Here is a 20,593-nt window from a genome sequence, read left to right on the forward strand (position 1 = left end):
TTCTCTATTTTCTGTTGATCTCATGCCGTTTACTAGCTGACTTTTAACCGCTGAAGTTACGTAATTTTCGTAAAATACTGATGTCCGATGTGACCTCACTGAAGTTTAAATGTTTTTAAAGTTTGAAATCTATAAACATTCCTGGCCAAATATCTATAGTTTTTTCCGATTAATAAGTGTTTATCACAGTTATAGTTTCCGAGAATTATATTATACTAACTGTAGCAAACCAACAATATAAACTGTCTCTTGGAGCGTAGATTTAGAAATTTTAAGCGATGTTCTAGAAATTTCAGTTGCCCCAATAATACTTGACGATACGCTAGTACGTTTATAGACATATATTGTTGATTCTTACACTCGATAATCTTCTATAAATTTAGAGAATGAGCATGAATTCTGCAATACACATTTAATAATATAAGTTACGAGCATTTCTAAATATATGTATTTAACTGAAACAGACATTAACGTAAATATATAGCAGTAAATTTGTTCCAACAAATTTTTACAACAGCAGATACACATCTTTCTGTGGGTATCTGATGAAATAGTTGTTATCTTCTAATAACTCATTCATCATGTCCATAAAACCTGTCTCGTTATACTGTATAAAAGTGTTAGAAAAATGTTAAAAATTAGATTCTACGTTACTTTCAAAAAACAATGGAAGGTGAATCACAGGTGAAACATCAACATGTTATCAATTTTTATCCTTGGTACAACAAAAACTTAGTGAAAGTGCTTGAGTTTATCAAACTGTTAATATTTTGTGTGTCCCCTTTTGCTTTAATAACTACAGACAGTGTTTTAGGCATTGTTTCAACATATTTAATCCAAGTATCATTTGATATATTACTACAGATGTCTTTAGTATACTCCTATAAAGTTTCTTTGAAAGTATATTTTGATTTGTAAAGTTTTGGTCGATCAAATCCCAAATCTAAATAGTTGGGTTGACATTGAGGCTCTGTGAGAGACATTGCATTATTTGAATGACTTCAACAGCTTCTTTCTTAGCTAAGTGGTTTTTGCGCATGTTGGATGAGTGTTTAAAGTCATTATTTTCTTGATAGCATAATCCTTTACCAATAATACGCAAAACAGTGAGTATACCATGACAGATCAGTATCTGCTAGTACTTGCGTTAGTCCATCTATTTTGCAAATATTTCCTGCCACCTTAGCAAAAAACACCTCTAAACTATTACACTTCCTCACTCATAATTCTTGGTAGGTACTATACACTTAGATAAGTATCTTTCACCTATCTTCCACCGGATGTAGAACCTACACTTTGAACCAAACATTTCAAACTTAAACTCATCAATTTATAACATCCTTTTCCAGTTATCAACTGTCCATCAATCTTAGCCAATTTTAGTCCCTTGACAATATTTAGAGATCAGCGTAAAGGTTTTAAATTACCACACGGCCAAATATTCATTATCGTTGAGTCTTCTTGATACTGTAGATCTGGATATTTTCTATCATTTGATACATGGTTATTTATCTCGTGCTTGAGAACAATGGTAGACTTCCTTTTGTCCTGAGGGCTGCATAAACGAAGATACTTAATATCAGTATCATTGAGTTTAAATGTTTTGCATTTTCCTCTCCTATTTTCAAATTAACCTGTTTTGATCTCACGATCTAGGGTGCACTTGACAGAGTTTGGGGAGCATTTCAAGTTTGCAGCAATTTATCAGAGTCCAACCAGCATCACGTTATGGTTTTATGAGAACTCTCTGCTCTACTAACAATTCTCTATGCTTTTTAGTCGTGAAATGACAACAAAACTTAACACTTAGTGTTAAACACTATTGTTATTAACGTTTATTTGTGTAGTACTATTAAATTAATTTATTCTAACATATACCGATACTATATACTAGCTACTTTCTATATAGTAAAGATACTGCATGAAATACCATGATAGTTATTTCAGATTCTAAATTTGATCAGTATGTTCACGTAAAGAGAACTTTATGACATGTCTTTGGAACAAGTGTATGGGAATTCTAAAGAATGATAAGTATTCTTACCCTGTCTCGTTCAGTTGTCAACAAGGATCAATGAAGAATTGTCATACTGTTGAAATTTACATTTTGTAATGGCATGGACGAATTCGTCCCATAAAAGGGAAACAATGACAAGATACTCTTTTTTCCTAATATTTTGTTCACAGTTCTGTGTGTAGATGTTTAATATAACATTCATTTCTCAGTTTCGTAGCGCTAAGTATAATTGTGTTCCATCTTAATAATAATGATCTTATTTGCGACAAGGTATGCAAACAACTTGACCAAAACTGTATTTATGCCAGTCAAAATAATACAATAGCCCAAATAGCGAAACAACTAATTTATGGACATCTAAATTCTGGGGCTTAAAATGAAGCCCGTATATAAGTTATAACACACATGACAACCGACCTGGTACAACTATACATTTTTTGTTTATTAGGTCTGGCGGTTAGGGTACTCGAGTAGCAACTGAGAATAACGGGTTCAAATACCATCACCGAATATGCTCACTTTTTGTGGCGGGGGAACGTTATAATCACATTATTTGTTGGTAAAAAGTATTTCAAGGATTGGTGGTGGATGGTGAGGTTTCATAAATACCTTCCATCTGTTCTATTACTTCTAAATTAACAGCGACTATTGGAAATCGTTTTTGAGTACAAACAAAATAAAATACTTAAATACATGTAACTTTTAGGGCTTAAGAATATTTTTCAAGCGCTGTATCAGGAACCTTAACGTAGGTACCCTTATTCTTTACAATATTTCACTTTTTTGTTTTAATTCCAAAAGTTGCAAATCTCGACCAAGTTTTTTATATCTTTTATAAAATAAACACTATAATTACTTATATTAAAATAATGATATTTGTTTGTATTTTAGTAATTTTGCGTTTCATATACATTTGAGTAAGTGATATGGAAGTAGAAGATGCAAGTTCAGCCTCAGTTAAAGACAATTTAATTGTGAGTTCGGTGGTGTCGTGTATTAGGTAGGTGAACGTTCTGTGAACGCATGTTCTAAGAAACGTTATTAGGGACACGTAGTTTTTGTTCTTCAGAGAAATAAAGTACGGTAAGTTTTTGTAAAATAATAAATTTGTAAAATTTTGCGTTTGTAAGCTAATGTTACTGTTGTTAATTTCATCAGCTTGAGGAATTGCAACGTGTGCTATTATTGTACACGACAGCATAATTATTACTACTGGTACTATTATAAGCGAAGCGTAGTAGCAATACCTATGAAAATTGTAACGGTTTGAATCAAACTCCAGTCAAGCCATCTGCACAGTAAGTAAACCCTGTAATGTAAGCTGTGTAACAACGATTATTAAATTAGGCCTAACACTATGTAACAATAATAACAGAAGATAAGTAGACATGAAGATTCTTAGTCAACAAAGACATTTGACTGAAACTGAAAGAAACAAATCACAATGGCATAGTATATAAGTAGTTTATTACTATACTGAATTATGGATGTCTCTATCCATTCCTCCCTCCTTAAGAAAAACAAACAAATTCATTTAAGGCCCTTTTTCTGTTAAAACTTGTGAAAAGGAAAGGCACCAAATATTCAATTGGTCCATTGAGATAACCATCCATAGTAGAAATAACATTAATAGTAAGAGGAGTAAAACATTTGTTCCATTTTTCTCAATTAAATGAATTTAAGTGGTTAGGAATGATCCTTCTTCTGGACTTTAAAAACTGAAATTTACCAGTATTTATGTTGAAGTTTGTTTTAATTTTTGTTTCACCTTTTGGATCCCTCCATGTGGATTCTTGTACATGGTGAGGGGACCTCCCAGAACAGGTTCTGTACTTTCAGTTTACTCCCTCTGGGATCTAAACATCCACCTGCATGTTTGCTGTGAGTGGTGACCTGTGAAGGGGTGGAGAAGATCCTTGTAGTTGAGGGGTCCCAACACACCACTTTGGCCATGAATTCCTGTGGATGGGCAATCTTGGGGTGACCCCCCAAGATCAGTTGGCTAGTCCATTTGTGCTAGAACCAACTGAATGTCAGCGTAGGATGTCCTCAACAGGTGTAGTACACATTGTCTGATACTGGTGTTAGGGTATAGTGCTCATGAAACCCTGGCATTGCTGCAGTGACCTTATATGGCACTGTAGTGCATCCCTTGTAGGGCTCCATGATAGATGGGGTTAGTGGGCACCAAAATATTTCTTTTTTTTAATTATGAATACCCCTCAAATAAAAAATAAACAATCACGACAGCACAGAGAAAAATCCGACTACTAGCAAATGACTGCGCATTGATGACTGTAGGGTCAAACTCACAACTTGAATCTGTCCTGCAATTTTTAATTATACAATCTTTAACTGAAAAATCCTTAGGGCAGATGTCTCCATTTTTTATTCAGAAGGGTTTAGAAGGGCTTGCTGGCTCACCTAAATCGGTAAAATAATTACAGTCTGGGGACATTTTAGTGGAAACAGCTTCATCACAACATTCCAAACTCCTCTTGAAATTGAAGTCCATTGGGGATATACCAATTCTGGTTACTCCTCATTCTACTTTGAATTCTTCTAGAGGAGTTATAGTTGAGAAGCATTTAAAAACCATTCCAGAGTCAGAGATTTTTACAGGTTTCACCAGCTAAGGTGTTATAGATGTGCACTGAATTTTTACTTTTAGAGATAGGATTATGGTGCCAACAAATGTTCTAATATTAACATTTACAACATCACATCCTCCTACCACAATAAAGGCAGGATATCTGAATTGTAAGGTACAGCCTTATATTCCTAACCCTGTTAGATATTTTCACTGTCAATGATTTGGTCACTGAGACATCTTGCCGTGGTTCCTTGACATGTGCCTGTTGTGCTGGTAATGATCATGATGCTTTTGAATACCAACTAGAACTGCATTGTGTTAACTGTAGTGGTCCATATTTCTTCCTATTTTACTTCTTGCCCTAAATGGGTGGAAGAGAAAGAAGTACAATGTCTCAAGACAGTTCATAATATTACTTACCCAGAGGCTCAGAAATTACTATTTCTAATTCCATCTCAGACTTATACTGCTGTTACCAGTTCCACTACTACAGTATGAAACCAGACAGACCTTTCTGTGCCTCCTACAGAATCCTTAACAGCACATCATAATGTAGTACCCTCCAAAATCAACAAAGTTAATGAATCAGTATCTACTTCTATCCCTGTTCCTGCCACATCTTCCAGTCACTGCCCAACTTCATCTCGTTCAAGTTCAGGTGTTTCCATGAGGGCTTCCTCTCTTGACACCCCAAAAATCAACCAATTCTTTCATGTCCTCAATCACTGGAACGTATGTCTACAAACTCTGACCTGCCTACTCGATCCAGAGCAGGATCATTAGAGGTGACTGATCCACATCCAGTAAAGAAATAAAGTGAGGTTGCAAGCAGAAGGTCTCCATGCCACATTCTCCTTCAAATTAAAGAAAAATAACCACGCTAATCCAAAGGAACTGTTGAGGTTTTCAATCAAATGTGAATGACATAGGGATTTGATTGACTTTTATCATCCCAAATGTCTGGCTTTACAGGAATCATTTTTCCAACATATTAATACAATCACAATTCGACAATATTCCTTATACTGAAATGACAGGTCATGTATAGGACAAGGACATGGGGGAGTAGCACTGCTAGTTGATCAACATGTGTCTACCAGGTCCTTGTCATTGAATATGCCCTAGGAGGCTGTAGCCATCTGTATCTCCTTGGGTTGTACCATCACTGTTTGCTTTCTGTACCTTACCCCTGGAAAAAATTATTCTTCAGATCTTGATGCTCTCATTGAGTAACTGCCAACCACTTTATTTGCTTTTGGGGGATCTTAATGCACATAATCCCCTCTGGGGTGGTTCTAGTATTGATGTGAGGGGTCATGCTATAGAGCATATGCTCCTGAATCACAACCTGTCTCTCTTACACTTATTTTCACACTCCCAGTCAGTCATTTACTATGATCTTTGTATGTGCTCCCCTTTGCTTTTCATTTGTATTTCTTGGGAGGTTGACATCAATCCATGGGGTAGTGATTATTTTCCTATCATATTAAGAGAGATTGGCCATGGTCAGTGCCACCTGACCCCTGTGCCTCAGTGGAAGTTGGACCAGGCCAACTGGCCCTCTTTCACTACTCTCTTGAAACTTCATCCTGCCATCTTATGTAAATCATCCATAGATGATTGTGTAACAGAAGTAACTAACTGTATTGTCCAAGTAGCTGCTCAGGGCATCCCCAAAACCTCAACATCTTTCCCACGGCATCCCTGTCCTTGGTGGAATTCTGCTTGTTCTATAACATGAAAATCTCAGAAACGTGCTTGGGATAAATTTCGTAGATATTCCACACATGCAAACTGCATTGCATTTCAGCAAGCCTGTGCACAGGCTCATCAAGTTAGACATCAAAGCCAGAAGGAATCTTGGATTAAATATACCTCCACCATTTCTTCAACCGTCAGTTCAAAAGTCATGAGACAAGATCTTGAAGGTGAGTGGACGTTATACTCTTGCCCCTCTCTCTATCTTAATATTCAATGGCCATGAAGTTGCTGATGCTCAGAGCATTGCCAATACTCTTGGTGAATGTATCTCATGTATCTAGCTCTTCAAACTCATCCCCTTCCTTCTTAACTATTAAAACACGAGTTGAACATCTGCCCCTTTCCTTTTCGACTGATTATCCATGTTACTACAATTGCCCTCTTACACTGGTCAATCTCAAACTTGCACTTCATTTGTTTAGCAGTACATCAGTTGGACCTGATGATATACATTATGAGGTGCTACTCCACCTTTCTCCTGCCTATCTTACTATTCTTCTGGCTGTCTTTAACCTGATATGGCAGAAGAATGTCTTTCCTGATGCTTGGTGCCATGCTGTTGTACTCCCATTTCTTAAACCTGGGAAGAATTCAATGATTCCTTTGAATTACTGTCTCATTGCTCTAACATGTCTCAGTAAGTCTTTAGGAAGAATCAAACAACCTTCTCTCACCCACTCAGTGTGGGTTCCAAAGACAATGCTCCACAATAGACCACTTAATTTGCCTTGAAACATCGGTCAAAGAAGCCTTTTGGAAGCAACATCTTGTTTCGATTTATTTTATTTAGAGAAAGCTTATGATGCAACATGGAGATATGGTGTCTTGCAAGACCCTCATTCATATGGATTGAGTGGCAATTTGCCACTTTTTATTAAGCATTTTTTAATGAACTGCCAATTTCAAGTCCATGTGGGCTCAAAACTTTCCCATTTTTCCCCACAGGAACTTGGAGTCCCTAAGGGCTGTGTTCTGAGTGGCACACTTTTCATTATAAAGATTAATGCCATCAGTGAACAGCTACCCCCTACAATTGCAAATGGTCTTTTCATTGATGACTTTCACATCTCATGTCAGTCATCAAATATGAGGTTTTTTGAGCAGCATCTACAAACTGCAATCAATCATACACTTAAGTGGACCACAGCAAATGGTTTTCAGCTTTCTCTCCCTAAACCTTTGTGTACATTTCTGCTGCCAATGGGGGTATTCATCCAGATCCAAAACTTCGTATTGATGATGCTGTACTTCCTGTCATCCCAAGGCAAAGTTCTTATGTCTTATATTTGACTGTAAATTAAACTTTATTTCCCATATCAAGCAACTTTGTGTCAAACGTATAAGAACACTGAACATCCTCCGTGTTCTCTATTCCACCTCTTGGGGAGAGGATTAATACTCCATGCTTAAAATTTATCATGCCCTTATCTGATACAAACTTGAGTATGGGTCTATGGTTTAAGGTTCTGCCAGAACCTCAGCACTGAAAATGCTAGATCCTATACACCATCAGGGGCTTCGGCTTTGCACTGGGGTCTTTTATACTTCTCCAGTCCAAAATTTGTATGTGGAGTCCCATGAACCCCTCCTGTATATTCACTGTTTGCAACTGTCTCTTATGTATGCTTCCAAACTTCACTCTTTACTGTAGCATCCTACTTGGGGTTGTGTTTTCCATCCTCAGTGGGTCACACTTTTCTATAATAAAAAATCTGCCATTGTCCCTCTTAGCCTTTGTATTTGGGCAAATTAAAAAAATTGAATATATCTTTGAATAGCATAGCAGTATCAACAGTTTGGCCTCTTCCACCATGGCTAATTATTATCCCCAACTGTGACCTACCTTTGAATCATCTGAGGAAGGCCAGTACTCCTGAATGGAAATATCACTCTTTTTATTTGCTGAACATCTTTCAGATGATCCTTCTCTTCCCATACATACATATGGTTCAACATATGGTGGCTCTGTAGGTTCTGCCATGGTTTGTTACAGTTTGGTTGTAACACACAGAATCCCCTCTGTAGTTTCTCTGTTCACTGCCAAATTGTATGCTTATTTCTCTTGCCCTGAATCATATTGAAACTGTGCAATGTACAAATTGTATGATCTATACTGATTCACTCAGCTGTTTATTGGCCCTGACATCTTTCCATGTTAGTTACTATCCTATTCGTATCAGCATCCAAAACAAACTGGCCCATGACGTTGGTATTCATGGGAATGAGCTAGCTGACAGAGCAGCAAAGCCCATCTGCTCTGGCTCTATCACCACTGTCCCTGTTTCATACACGGACTTTGGTCCAGTTATTAAAACTCGACTAAACACCAGTTGGCAGTCGACCTGAAGTGAGCAACAAAATAATAAGCTTTTTCAAATCAAGCCTTCTTTAGCTCTTTGGCCATCTTGATTCTGTAAAGATTGAAGGGAGGAAGTTGTTTTGGCTACTCATTGGTCACAGTTTTTAACTCACCACTTCTTTTATCTGGTACTGATGCACCAATGCATTCTGTGTGGCACTCAGGTCACAATTGTACATATTTTATTATCATGCTGTCGTTGCAACCAAGAACGACAATGCCATTTTAAACATATTTTGAAGGTAGGTTTGCCCTTGATATTAGCCAATGTCATAGGTGATACTGGCTGCCTCACCCATGTTTTTACACTATTAAGAGCCATTGGTCTTTTTAACCTAGTTTAAGGTTTCTATTGGACTATATACTGTTTTAGCATGATTTCTTTTATACATTATAATTTTATTTTGACCTGAACCCAGGACTGGAAAGGCCAACCAACTTCAGGTGACTGATAGCAAGTTTGAACTTAATGCTTCAGTTTTCCTGGCAGGTCTTAATTTTACATATTTTTACCATAATTTCTATATACCATTATAGTGTTCTACATCTTGTTTGACACAGATAGCCTAGTAGCTGTGTGCCAAAAAGACATGAAATACCTACCTACCTACCACCTTTCAGAAGTGGACTGTATTACCTTGTATTAATTTAACCTCTGAATGAAATCTAAGGTTACTAAAAATAACTTTACTGGGCTGTATAATTTGTTTCCCAAATATTATTATAAATATTACTAGTTAATTAATAAATTAATATTTTTAACTGTTTTATTTTCATATCAATCATATTACTGGAAGTATAGGCTTTGAAATTTCTGGATTATAATAAGCTGAATAACAAATTAAGTGAGATAGTGTGAAGTTAAATGATTTTTACTAGTGAACACAATGATGCTATGTTATTTTAATAGACTTCTATTAATATTCTTTAATGGTGTGAAACATTGTAAGATAAAGTTATAACTATTTTAGAAAATGAGTTAATGCTAGTATAATTTTTGTCCTTTTACTTGACAATTTAGGCTACTTGTCTTAAGTACAACATTTAAGGCTCCAATATAATTATAACAATAATGAATTGTCGAGAAATGTGTACACAGTATTATTGCAACATAACTGATAAAGAAATGTTATGGTTTTGTCTTTTTAAATACTAGAAGAGAATGGTTATAATTATACTTGTCATAAGACAATATTAGGCATATTACATTTTTAGTGATTAAGAAGCCAGAAGGATATTCTGTTGAAAGAAAGTACGTTTTCCCTAAAATAACTCCATTATGCTTATTAGTCATCATTTAGTGGTTGGTATCAAAGTACTCGTACTGTGTAGTGCATGTAAGACTGATTGAAACTGGAAGTCAAAACAGCTTCTTAGAAGGGATAAATAATTTCTTCAAATATTTAGGGATATAAATGGATATTTGACCTTTTAAGTGGTACTTTCTTAGGCCATATAAAATCATAAATAACTAAGATCCAAGGTTTAAAAGAAAGATAACATTGATATGCTCAGAACAACATTAAGATGTGGACCTGTGGAATAATTTTTCATTGCAATGTGAATTTTATGCTAAAACTGGGCTCCAACTAAGCAGGCTAGGAATTAAGACATTTGGGAAAGCTTGAAATATATCTGTAAAAATAGTTTAATGTTGCTTAGGGTGAATGGAGATATATTTACTGGTAATAAACAAACTTGTGGGATAACTAAGGCAGTGAGTTTGGAAAAAAATTCAAAGCACAAGTTAAATAATAGTTTTTAAGTATAAACACAGCAGACTGAAGAATAAGGTTAATTGCTATATTCTGATGTTAGAAGTTTCAGGAAAAAATAGATGGTCTTAGGGCTTGTGTTGATATGGAATATCACAAATAAAAAGGACTTACTGAAACTTGGTTAGATTTGGAGGAAATTGATAAAAGAATTATTCTGAAGTTCTGGGTTATAAGTTACTTAAAGTTGATGGTATTTTTAAAGAGAAAGGGTAGTTATTTACACAAAGGACATATTATAGTCTGTTGAGATTGAAGAGATTAAGAAATAGTAGTCAGTTGAAGCATTTGGTGTTACAACTGGGAGTTGAAAGGCAGAAAGTGTTTGATTTGCAATCAGTTGTAAGCATGCTTTAATCAAAGTAAGCACCATTTGCTTCAATACACTTTTACCAATGTCTAAAGGTGCTGCTTATGCCCCTGCTGTAGAAATCAATGAACTCCCTGAAAGATTCCTCTGCAGCTGCTTGGTTTTGAAAGTGTTTTGTACAAAAAGTTGTCAAAGTGCTTGAAAAATAAATCTGTAGGGGAAAGGTCTGGGGAATAAGGAGGATGAGGCAGAACCTCGACTCCCAATTTGCTCAATTTTTGGAGTGTCATCCTTGACAGATCTTCAGTCAGCTCATGCAGAACCTACTTATCCAACTTTTTTGTCTTTCAGGTGGTTGCCAATGCTTGATTTTCTTGTACCTAGCTTATCTGCAAGCTCACATATTGTGCGAAGGTCTGTCTAAACTGCTTCCTTAAACATGTTTTTATTTAAGGATGGCTTTCTTCCACAACCTCCATAGTCTTTAAGAATTTCATCTCCATGTCGAAACCTTTGGAGCCAATGCTGAACTGTACGTTCAGTAACAGATACATGACTGAATGCCTGGTTGATGTTCCAAGTAATTTTGGTAGCTTTTCATCCAAGTTTGAAGTCGTAGAGGAAAACCAAAGGAAAGTCCTTCTTGTCCATGCTGCCTTGGAGGTTGCAAGACTCACTCCAAGTAGAGCTGAAACAGCAGACAATTAAGACACCTTGTAAGTGACAAATATTGGATTAAACCAATCTACCAATGATAAATTACTCATTATTCATCTTCTAAATGTCATTGTGAGAATTCTGACATTTATTTCTGGACAAGCTAATAATTAATAATTATTATTACAATGATTATGGAAGACTGTAATTTCAGTCACATTCATTGGGGTTCTACAGAGCCATGTAGTAATTCCACATAATTTTGTATATAAATGGTTGGAGAGCCAGCTATGGGGAATGCCACTGTATATTTAAATTAACTGTTAATGAGAATATGATTGCATGATTCAAAGCAGAGGAACCTGTGGAGAAGAATAACATAAGGTTTGAGGTTTTACTACATGTTGCGATAAAAAGAAATTTTAACTCCTAGTTTACAAAGTCTGTTTTGAAGCCTACTGGTGACTTAACCACATCTTGCAAAAGTCATACCTTTGGTAATTACAGACTAATAACAGACACCTTGGTATCAGGATATTTTCCTTGGATGTGTTATTGAAGGCTGTATATTGATAGGGAGACAGAATTTGCTCCACCTCTGCAGGCACCGACACATCCCAAATCTGAGTAAGACGTCCTAATAGCTAAGATGTGTCAGAAGGTGGTCAGGTGACAGGAATATAAGAAAACAGCTGAACCTAGACTGGCACCAACAATCATTGCAGTGATGACTTTAGTAATCAGTACCATCACCAAAGGCCATGATCAATGGGCTGAGAGGTTTTGCTGCCCACTTTGCTACCTCCAATTTCCACACTTGTTAGGATTTCTCAATTAATGAGGGAAGGCTAACCCAATGATACACTAAAACGTACCAAAGGTTAAGTAGTGAGGAGCTTCCATCTCCAAAGAAAATGGATCTCCAATAAAAGAGGTCAGGAAAATTAAACCAACAACAATCAAGGCTAATGTTCTTGATAGTACCCATAACTACTGTTTTAGACTACCCTGCACTTAGTAGATCAACCTTGTAAATTGGCAATTTCAAGAGATGAGTACAGAAATCTAGAAAGAAGCTTGAGCTCTACACATTAAAGATGAATATTTGCTGCAGCTGATGTCAACACATCATCACTCAAAAAAGAAGTCAGCTACTTACAAACTAAGTTGACAGACAAAAGAAGGGCATGTGGCAAAACTCCTGACATCATCATGACAACTATTGTAGGTTTTCAGCAGACAACTGTATAAAATTGAGAGCAAGGGAAAGGAACCTTGCACTTGCCATTGGGTGACTATAAAATGTGTACATCATTCTTAATTTGGTGATTTGATTGTTGTGTAATGTATCTTTGGACTTTAGTTTGGTGTTGTCATTTTTAAGTATATTTGTTAAATGATTCCTGCTTCTTGTGTGGTATTGATGTTTTGTAATTTATTTTAATCTCATTTTTTATACTGCAGTTTAGTGCTTTCCAGGTTTTATATGGTATGCAAAGCGTGTCATTTGTTTGGTTATTTTTATTTGATAATTTGTACTAAAAGGTATGTTTTTTGTTTAATGTTATCTTTGTTAAATATTTTTATACAGTTTTCTATGTTGTTGCAAACATATTTTTTAAATGTATAAACCTTTTTTATTCCCCTGGTGTGTGTGTCTATTGTTATGGGCTGACCTATGTTGCAATGAGAATGACCAATAACTTATGAACCAAAAAATATCAGATTTAGGTAGACTGAAAAAAAAATCATGAAACAGTAGATTAAAAAGAAAATACAGTTTAAACAATGTTTTAATAAAGATTGTGCAGTTCATATTTTGTCTTATTCCTATAAGCATCATGACTCACTTATTCAGAAATTTAGTATTACTTGTAATTTGGAACATTGAATGAATTGTTTGTTGTTAAGCTCAAAAATAAATTCAGTTTCACCTGGATGTACCAAAATGATTTGTTTTAAGTATGTCAAAGGTAAAATATTAAAATTGTGATTGAGCCATCTAAAGGTGTAGGTGGCAAAATTGTTGTTGACAGTTATAAGACATCTGAGCACTTAAATGTGTTCTTTCCAGTTTTCACAAAAATTATATCAACAGTATAATATGCCTTATCATGAACCATTCTATGAAAAATATTGAAATGCACTTGAATTGTGTAGCTAGTAATCCCTTGACAGTAAAAATGATTGAGTGACTTTAAAACACCAGAGACAGACATGATTTTCCTTAGGGTTCTAAGTATCAAACATAAACTTCCATTTCATTATTGGTAGCTTAAGAATTAGTGAGTTGTTAATGTTACTTTTATTTTTAAAGAGTAATAGTTGCCATGGAAATTATAGGCCAGTTAGGTTTACTTCTACTGTGGGAAAAATTATTTAGAGCTTAATAAAAGATTTACAAAAATAGTTTGTTGAAATATAATCTGTAATAAATTGTAGCCAATATGGATTCATCAAAGGAAAATTTTGTCTTATTAATGGGGTACTGTTTTATTAAGCTTGGAAAGGATATAGGTTTGGTGAACATACATTTTCAGAAAGTGTTTGATAAGGTAGCTCACAAAATATTAGTAAGAAAAAAATCACATTATTGATGGTTGAAGAAAGGTTAATTGGCTTATTTTGTGGTTGGATAGGAGAAACCAGAAATGTTATTACAAGAGTCTAGTCAAACTGGACCCTTGTTACTTGCTAGAGTGCTTCAGAGGTCAGTGCTTAGGCCTTTGAACTTTCTTATTTACATTAATGATATTGTTTGTGACATAATTAGTAAATGTTTCAAATCACATTAAATTAATGATTAATTAACCCATTCACTACTGACTGCATGACCTCCAAAGTTACTGTAAACATTTTGGTACTATGACTTTGAACATGTTTCAGTTTACCTTGATAAAATTTTTCAAGCTTTCAATAAACATTACAAGTCTTTTGCGTATAAAAAATCAAATTTTTGGTCAAGTACTTTAACTAAAAATTTGTTCTTTTTCATGTGAAGACTGTGTGTTGACATGGAGTCACTGTTGACTACTTTTAGTGCAAAACTGATCTTCAACTTGAAATTTAAAATATTTTTATTTGAAAGTTATCAAATTTCATTTGTTTAATCTCTAAAACCTCATAAATAAAGTTCAAATCTTTTTACACATACAATATTTTGTGTTAATTTCTCTACACTAATTACATGCATTCAGTTAATTTGAACAAACTTGTAGCCACCAGAAAAAATGAAATAGTGTTGTTATATGCTTTTGGTATTGACTGTAAAGTTCCAAAGTACTTCTGAGAGTTTTTATTTCTAATATTTTCACATTTATTTAATATATTTTACAGTAAATGGCCAAAGTAGAAACTTGCTAAACATAAAACAATGAATCACCATTACTGCCATTAGTCTGTTTATAGGACATCATAACTTAACACTATCATCATAACCCAACTTCCTCACAGCTTATCATAATCCTGACTCCAACAAAACAGTGGGTTGTGATGTAACTGCAAAAGAATAGGCTTCCCTGCATAAAATGCAATTGTACTTCCTACATTTATTCCCCTTGTCAGTAATTCTTGTTCATGTCCTCTTTTGGTTCAGGATGATCATTTAAGCCACTGATATTGGAAGAGGATTTATTAGCTTATTTATTGTAATGGTTACAAGGAGAATTATTTAAATTAATGAAAGTGTGAGAAAATGTTGATACAGCTCTGTACAAAGTCCTGGTCAGATCAGTCTGATAAAGTTGGTATAGATAGTTGGATATTATCCTCTAGGGTGGTCATAATTTAGCAGTGTGTGTGAACATCTGCAAGTAATAATAATAATATATATAGATTACTATTTGCTGATGAATACTTTGGGTTGTTTTTTCTTAAAATGTAGAAAAATGTATAAAAATTGTGATTTCTAGTATTTATGATGTAGCAAAATTCATTTACACTTGTACTTTTTAAGGCTTACCATAAGCCTCATTAACTCTCTGAAGTGAAGGTGAAAGCAAATTAATTTTTGAGTAGTTTTCAAAGAGGTGTGTAAAAAAACAGAATTGTCAAATTACCATAATGATAACTCAAACTTTTTTTATCTGGCATTCTAACTGAGCTATATGCAAATTAAAGTAATTTCTGTTTGGAGCAAGAAGTTAACAGATTACATTTTCAGTGAAAATCTAGCTTTCTTCAAACCACTTACAAATGACTCTCAACTTTAAGTGTTTTGGAATGCGCTTTTTCTATTGGTTATCAACTCAAGAAGTATAGAAAAGGAGTTTCAAAATAATAGATTAGTGGGAGGAGCTAATGTAGTTGGTTTGTTAAATATATTTACATCAGCAAATCATATACGTGGGAGGTTCTTATTTTATTCTAGTTTATCAGTAAATGAAATTTGTTTCTAGTTCATTAACCACTAATTTGTATGCTAGCATAAAATATAAACTGAATAAGATATGCAATGTCTTACATAAGAAAGGATATTTATCTTGTTTGTTTTTAATATTTTTCTTTCAAATCATGAATTAAAAAAATGTATAATTTTAAAATTTGTATCGAAAACATTTTGATGCCAATTTTATTGACAAACATTGATAATAGTTGATTAATTAAATTTTGAAAATAACAGATTTGCTCTTTCACCTATTCATAGTGAGAGGCCTAACAAGTAGAAAATTTAGATAAATTACTAATTTAAAAAAAAGTTAAGTAATAACATAAAAATATAATTTTTAAACCAGCTGTACCTGGGTATTTATTTTTGTAGTTAAATAGAAATTTTTTTGTATATTTTTGTTTTTTCATAGATTTAAATAAAGATGGCCAGAGGACACCAAAAAATTCAGTCTCAGCAGAAAAACCAAAAGAAACAGCAAGAACTGAAGAAGCAACAAGGACATGATCAAAGGACAGCAGCTCAAAAAGCCCTGATTCATACCTGTGCAGTTTGTAAGGTAATCAGAATATACTTTGTTTTGTTCTCAGTAGTAAACCCCCTGGAATTTCCAACATTTTACATAGTTGTTTTAAGAATGGATAGATAAATAGCATGACTAATGAGCCCCGTAATTATACTGGTGCACATTTGACAGTTATGTGCAAGTATATAGCACTTGTTCTGAAATTAGATTTTTTTATAGGCATTTATAGGTCATTTTTCCAGGCAGCACAGGAGTTATTGGCAGTGAACTTTAACTGTATTGTCTTTGTATATTCATAGATTGTCATCTTAGTCTCAGGTAAAAACCTTAACTCTCTAAATTCATTTACCTTTGATTTTGTATTCTCAACATAATATTAACCAATACATAATATTGTATACCATAGAACTTGGGGTAAATTAATTAATACTGAGTGCTGTGGCAATTACAATTTTCAGTTGAAGTATGTAATTTTAAAAGCAACATTTCTTTCAAAGAGGTTTTATGTTTGAGTTCATTTTTATGCTAAGCATGACTTTTCTGAAATCATTATGTATGTTAATATACATGCAGATATATAGATTTGTAAACTTTGCTTTTGCTAGAAAATTCTGTTAAGTTTTCAGTAAGCATCGTTATATTATTACCATTGGACAAACCCTGTGTCAGAGAAGGAATGTTGACTCTACTTCTAAACTTACAAGTGCATAGCTATACGAAACATAGCATGCTTCTAGAAATATATACAAGTTTGTTGTGCCCAAAACATTAGATGTGTAACAAAGATACTTTGACTCAGATTAACAAGTCAGAGTGCAACATGATCACATGAAAAATAAAAATACTTTTATGTGTTGTACTTGCAAAAGATTTACCTATAATTTTTTATTGTAGTATATCTGTATATTGTATTTGTTATTATTTACTCTCCTCTTGTGTGAACTATTGCTAACTCAGCAATGTAGAATAAAATAAATAGCTGATAACTCTGACATGTTAAATTTCACTATGAAAGGTTGTGTGAGCAGTTTGATCTCCACCTATGTACATATGGTTAATTTATAATTTTGTATTAAAAAAAAAAAAGTGTACCATTTCTCTGAACATGACTTCTGACAGGAAATATTTCTGCTTAAGTTTTTATCTATGCTAATATTGAACTTGATGTGAATTGTTCTGTAGCAGAAAGGAAGTTGTTAGTCATGTGCATTTACGAGGGCTGTTAAAAAAATACGCGGACTGACGTCATAAAACAAAATGTACTTTATTTACAAGTTACAGGTCTGGGACCCCTTCAAAGTACTCTCCTCCCCAATGCACACACTTATCCCAACGGTGTTTCCACTTGTTGAAACAGTCCTGGTACACTTCTTTTGTAATGTCCTCCAGCTCCTTCGTTGCATTTGCCTTAATCTCGGGAATCGTCTCAAATCTTCTTCCTTTCTAGGGTCTTTTGAGTTTTGGGAACAAGCCATATACTTCAGTTTACTCAGTGGCACTAATCTGTGCTGTTTGTGATTGAGACTTGTTGAAACTTTACACAACTTGGTAATTTAAGATTTTAATATTGGACTTTAATGTCAGTTTAGAAACTACACAGTTCTATATAATGATTTAAGATTGTTTTGGATGCAGTTGAGTAAAAACTAACTCTTCCAGAAATAATAATGCAAAAATAATCAATGAAACTTGATTGCATAATAACAGTTAGGACCAGGAGCATAATGTGACTCCATATGTTGGATAATTTGTTCAGAGTCTGAAACTTCAAAACAAATTACATTTGACATAATGTAGTAATATTAGGCTTGCATATTTAATACTACATACTTTATCTGGTCCCTTAATGGGTTTTTTCCAAAAAGAGTACTGTACATCAAAAAAGTGTTAACACCATAATAAAAACAAGCATACTTTCCAAGAAAATGTTGAAAGCAAATACGCTCTCTTTAGTGTGAATTACAGACTTGAAATGTATTGTCATAAATGTAGTTTTAAAACGTAATACATTTAAAACTTCACTTTTTGACAGCAAATAAAATTTATTGAAAAAACTAATCTTCAATCTACATTTTGGTGTGTACTGGCTGCTAAGCTGAATCACTGCCTTAGCAAGAAAAATGTTTAGGAGTCATAGAAATAGAAAGCTTCCTGTTGGCCAAACTTAGATGTTGTGTATCACATCCACCAATGATGAATTTGTGAAAAATAGAATCTTCTGTATAAAGAGAATTTTTATAACTGTTACTGATTATCTGTAGTAGCAGAAATATACTAAAAGCATTCTAGCAACAAAGTAGTTTGCAAACAGACACGAAAATATTGGCCCAGGTAAAGAAAGTTTTTCTGTGAGTTTGTGTACTATAAGATAAGATGAGTTCACTGAATTACTGAAAACTAAATTACTGAGTCTTTGAGAAATTTAAAAAAATATATTGCAGTTAAAAAAAATGTGAGAATGGTGAGAATACTCTACAACCTTTGCTTTTCAAACAGGTTAAAAACTACATAAACATTGCTGATGACTAGGAGTAAATTTTTCATTATCAATAAAAGAGAAATGTTTTAATTGCCAGGTTCAACTTCCCCTTAAACATCTCTTAGCTGATAAGCTTGTTAAAATCAAGAGATTCAACAGTTCTTAACATTATTTCATATATTTAAGAAACTTTAACTTTGGTGGTAAAATATTAAGACAGTCCTCTTTTAATTTTACAAAGGCTCAGATGCCAGATCCAAAAACCTACAAGCAACATTTCGAAAATAAGCATCCGAGAAATCCACTTCCTGATGATCTCAAAGACTCATGACCACTAAAAGAGGATGAAACAAGGAGACTGCACCAGTTTTTTGAAAGTGACCAGTTATGTAGGGGCATGTTTCTTCTAATACAATGTACCTTTTCATTTCATCTTTATTGGAACTTTTCTAATATGAAGTTTTACAATACTTTGATGGATTGTGGGTTTTCCTGACACAGCTAAGTGTTTGGAATAGTATTATGCAATTACTTTTTTTTTTTATCAGCCTCTTGTATGATGTTGTACACCTATTAAATGAATTTATAAAATGTTTTGTGAATCAAGCATTTAATTGAAATGAAATAAAATTATCAAAAGTAGCTAATGTCATGTGGTATGCTTACATACTTATCAGATGCTTTTTCTGTTTTAGATGCTTGTATATGTGGTGTTATTTGTTCTGTTTTACAAGCTTGCAAATGTAGTGTATGTTCCATATTGGATGCTTTCTTATTGTACATTTTTTGTTCTATTGTAGATGCTTGTGATTGTTATTTGTTCCATATTGGATGCTTTGTATGTAGCATGTTCTTCTTTGTTCTGTTTTACAAGCTTGTAAATGTAGTGTTTGTTCCATAGTGGATGCTTGTTCTTTGTTCTGTTTTAGATGCTTGTGTATATAGTGTTATTTGTTCTATTGTAGACAGTTATGCATGCAGTGGCATATTTGTTTATCTTGGATACTTGTCTATAGTATGTCCTTTGTTTTGCTTTTAGATGCTTTTGTATAATCATTATTCTGTTTGTGTATAATGTTTTTTATTTTATTTTAATCACAAATATCAGACTACAGAGAACTATGTAGTTTGACACTAATTTCTTATACTAATTTGTAGTTATTTATGTAAATTATTAATATTCTAATGTTCATTACTAAAAGAAAAGCTACACTTCATAAATTCAGTTAATATGTGGTGTCTCAGTAAGAAAGTTTTGTTAAATATTTGAGAAGGTTTACATTGTGTACATGGATTATATATGTATCTGTTTAATGAAGGAGAAGTGGGAAAACATTCATAACATGTAAATAAATGAAATGTCAGGGTGTCGAGAAATATTTTTGTCTTAATTGTTTTGTTAGTTTTTGAAGTAAAATGTATGTAAAGTGAAGATATTTTTACTTCGTTTTGAAGGCATTTAAAATGTTGCTGGTATATCATTTTGTTTAGTCTCTGTGCTTATTTGACTTTAAAAGAATGACAATGCCACTAGTAACATTGAGTTTTCTCCTAAAATTATTAAACTGCACACTTTTATGGATATAATGTATGGCATATTTGATGTCAGAAGACAGAAAGGAATGGAAATGGATGCATTATGTGCCAAAGCCAAGCTGAGGCTTGTGAAGAAAATCTACAATGAAATTGTCCAAGTCATTGGTCTTTGCTGCAATGTTCAGAGGGAAAA

The 20,593-nt window shown here is 33.7% G+C and overlaps 1 protein-coding gene across 3 annotated transcripts; it reads left to right on the forward strand.

The window, feature by feature from the left end:
• Positions 1–2,886: 2,886 nt before the first annotated feature.
• LOC143229863 (zinc finger protein 706-like) lies at positions 2,887–20,345 on the forward strand. Of its 3 annotated transcripts, none has more exons than XM_076462720.1 (3): positions 2,887–3,017; positions 16,272–16,418; positions 19,106–20,345. In XM_076462720.1, the coding sequence occupies exons 2-3, from the start codon at positions 16,284–16,286 to the stop codon at positions 19,193–19,195; spliced, it is 225 nt and encodes a 74-aa protein (XP_076318835.1). In that variant the 5' UTR covers positions 2,887–3,017; positions 16,272–16,283; the 3' UTR covers positions 19,196–20,345. The 3 variants fall into 3 exon arrangements, with proteins under 3 accessions (XP_076318835.1, XP_076318833.1, XP_076318834.1); XM_076462718.1 differs by having other exon boundaries at positions 2,944–3,100; XM_076462719.1 differs by lacking the exon at positions 2,887–3,017 and adding an exon at positions 3,112–3,315.
• The last annotated feature ends 248 nt before the right edge of the window (positions 20,346–20,593 follow it).

This window comes from Tachypleus tridentatus, chromosome 10 (genome assembly GCF_004210375.1).
Source record: "Tachypleus tridentatus isolate NWPU-2018 chromosome 10, ASM421037v1, whole genome shotgun sequence".
Taxonomy (NCBI): domain Eukaryota; kingdom Metazoa; phylum Arthropoda; class Merostomata; order Xiphosura; family Limulidae; genus Tachypleus; species Tachypleus tridentatus.

Bases quoted from the DNA above. Each gene is read 5' to 3' on its own strand.
- LOC143229863 (XM_076462720.1), top strand. From the start codon at position 16,284: ATGGCCAGAGGACACCAAAAAATTCAGTCTCAGCAGAAAAACCAAAAG. The intron at 16,419-19,105 runs GTAATCAGAATA...AATTTTACAAAG, and splicing joins ATACCTGTGCAGTTTGTAAG to GCTCAGATGCCAGATCCAAA.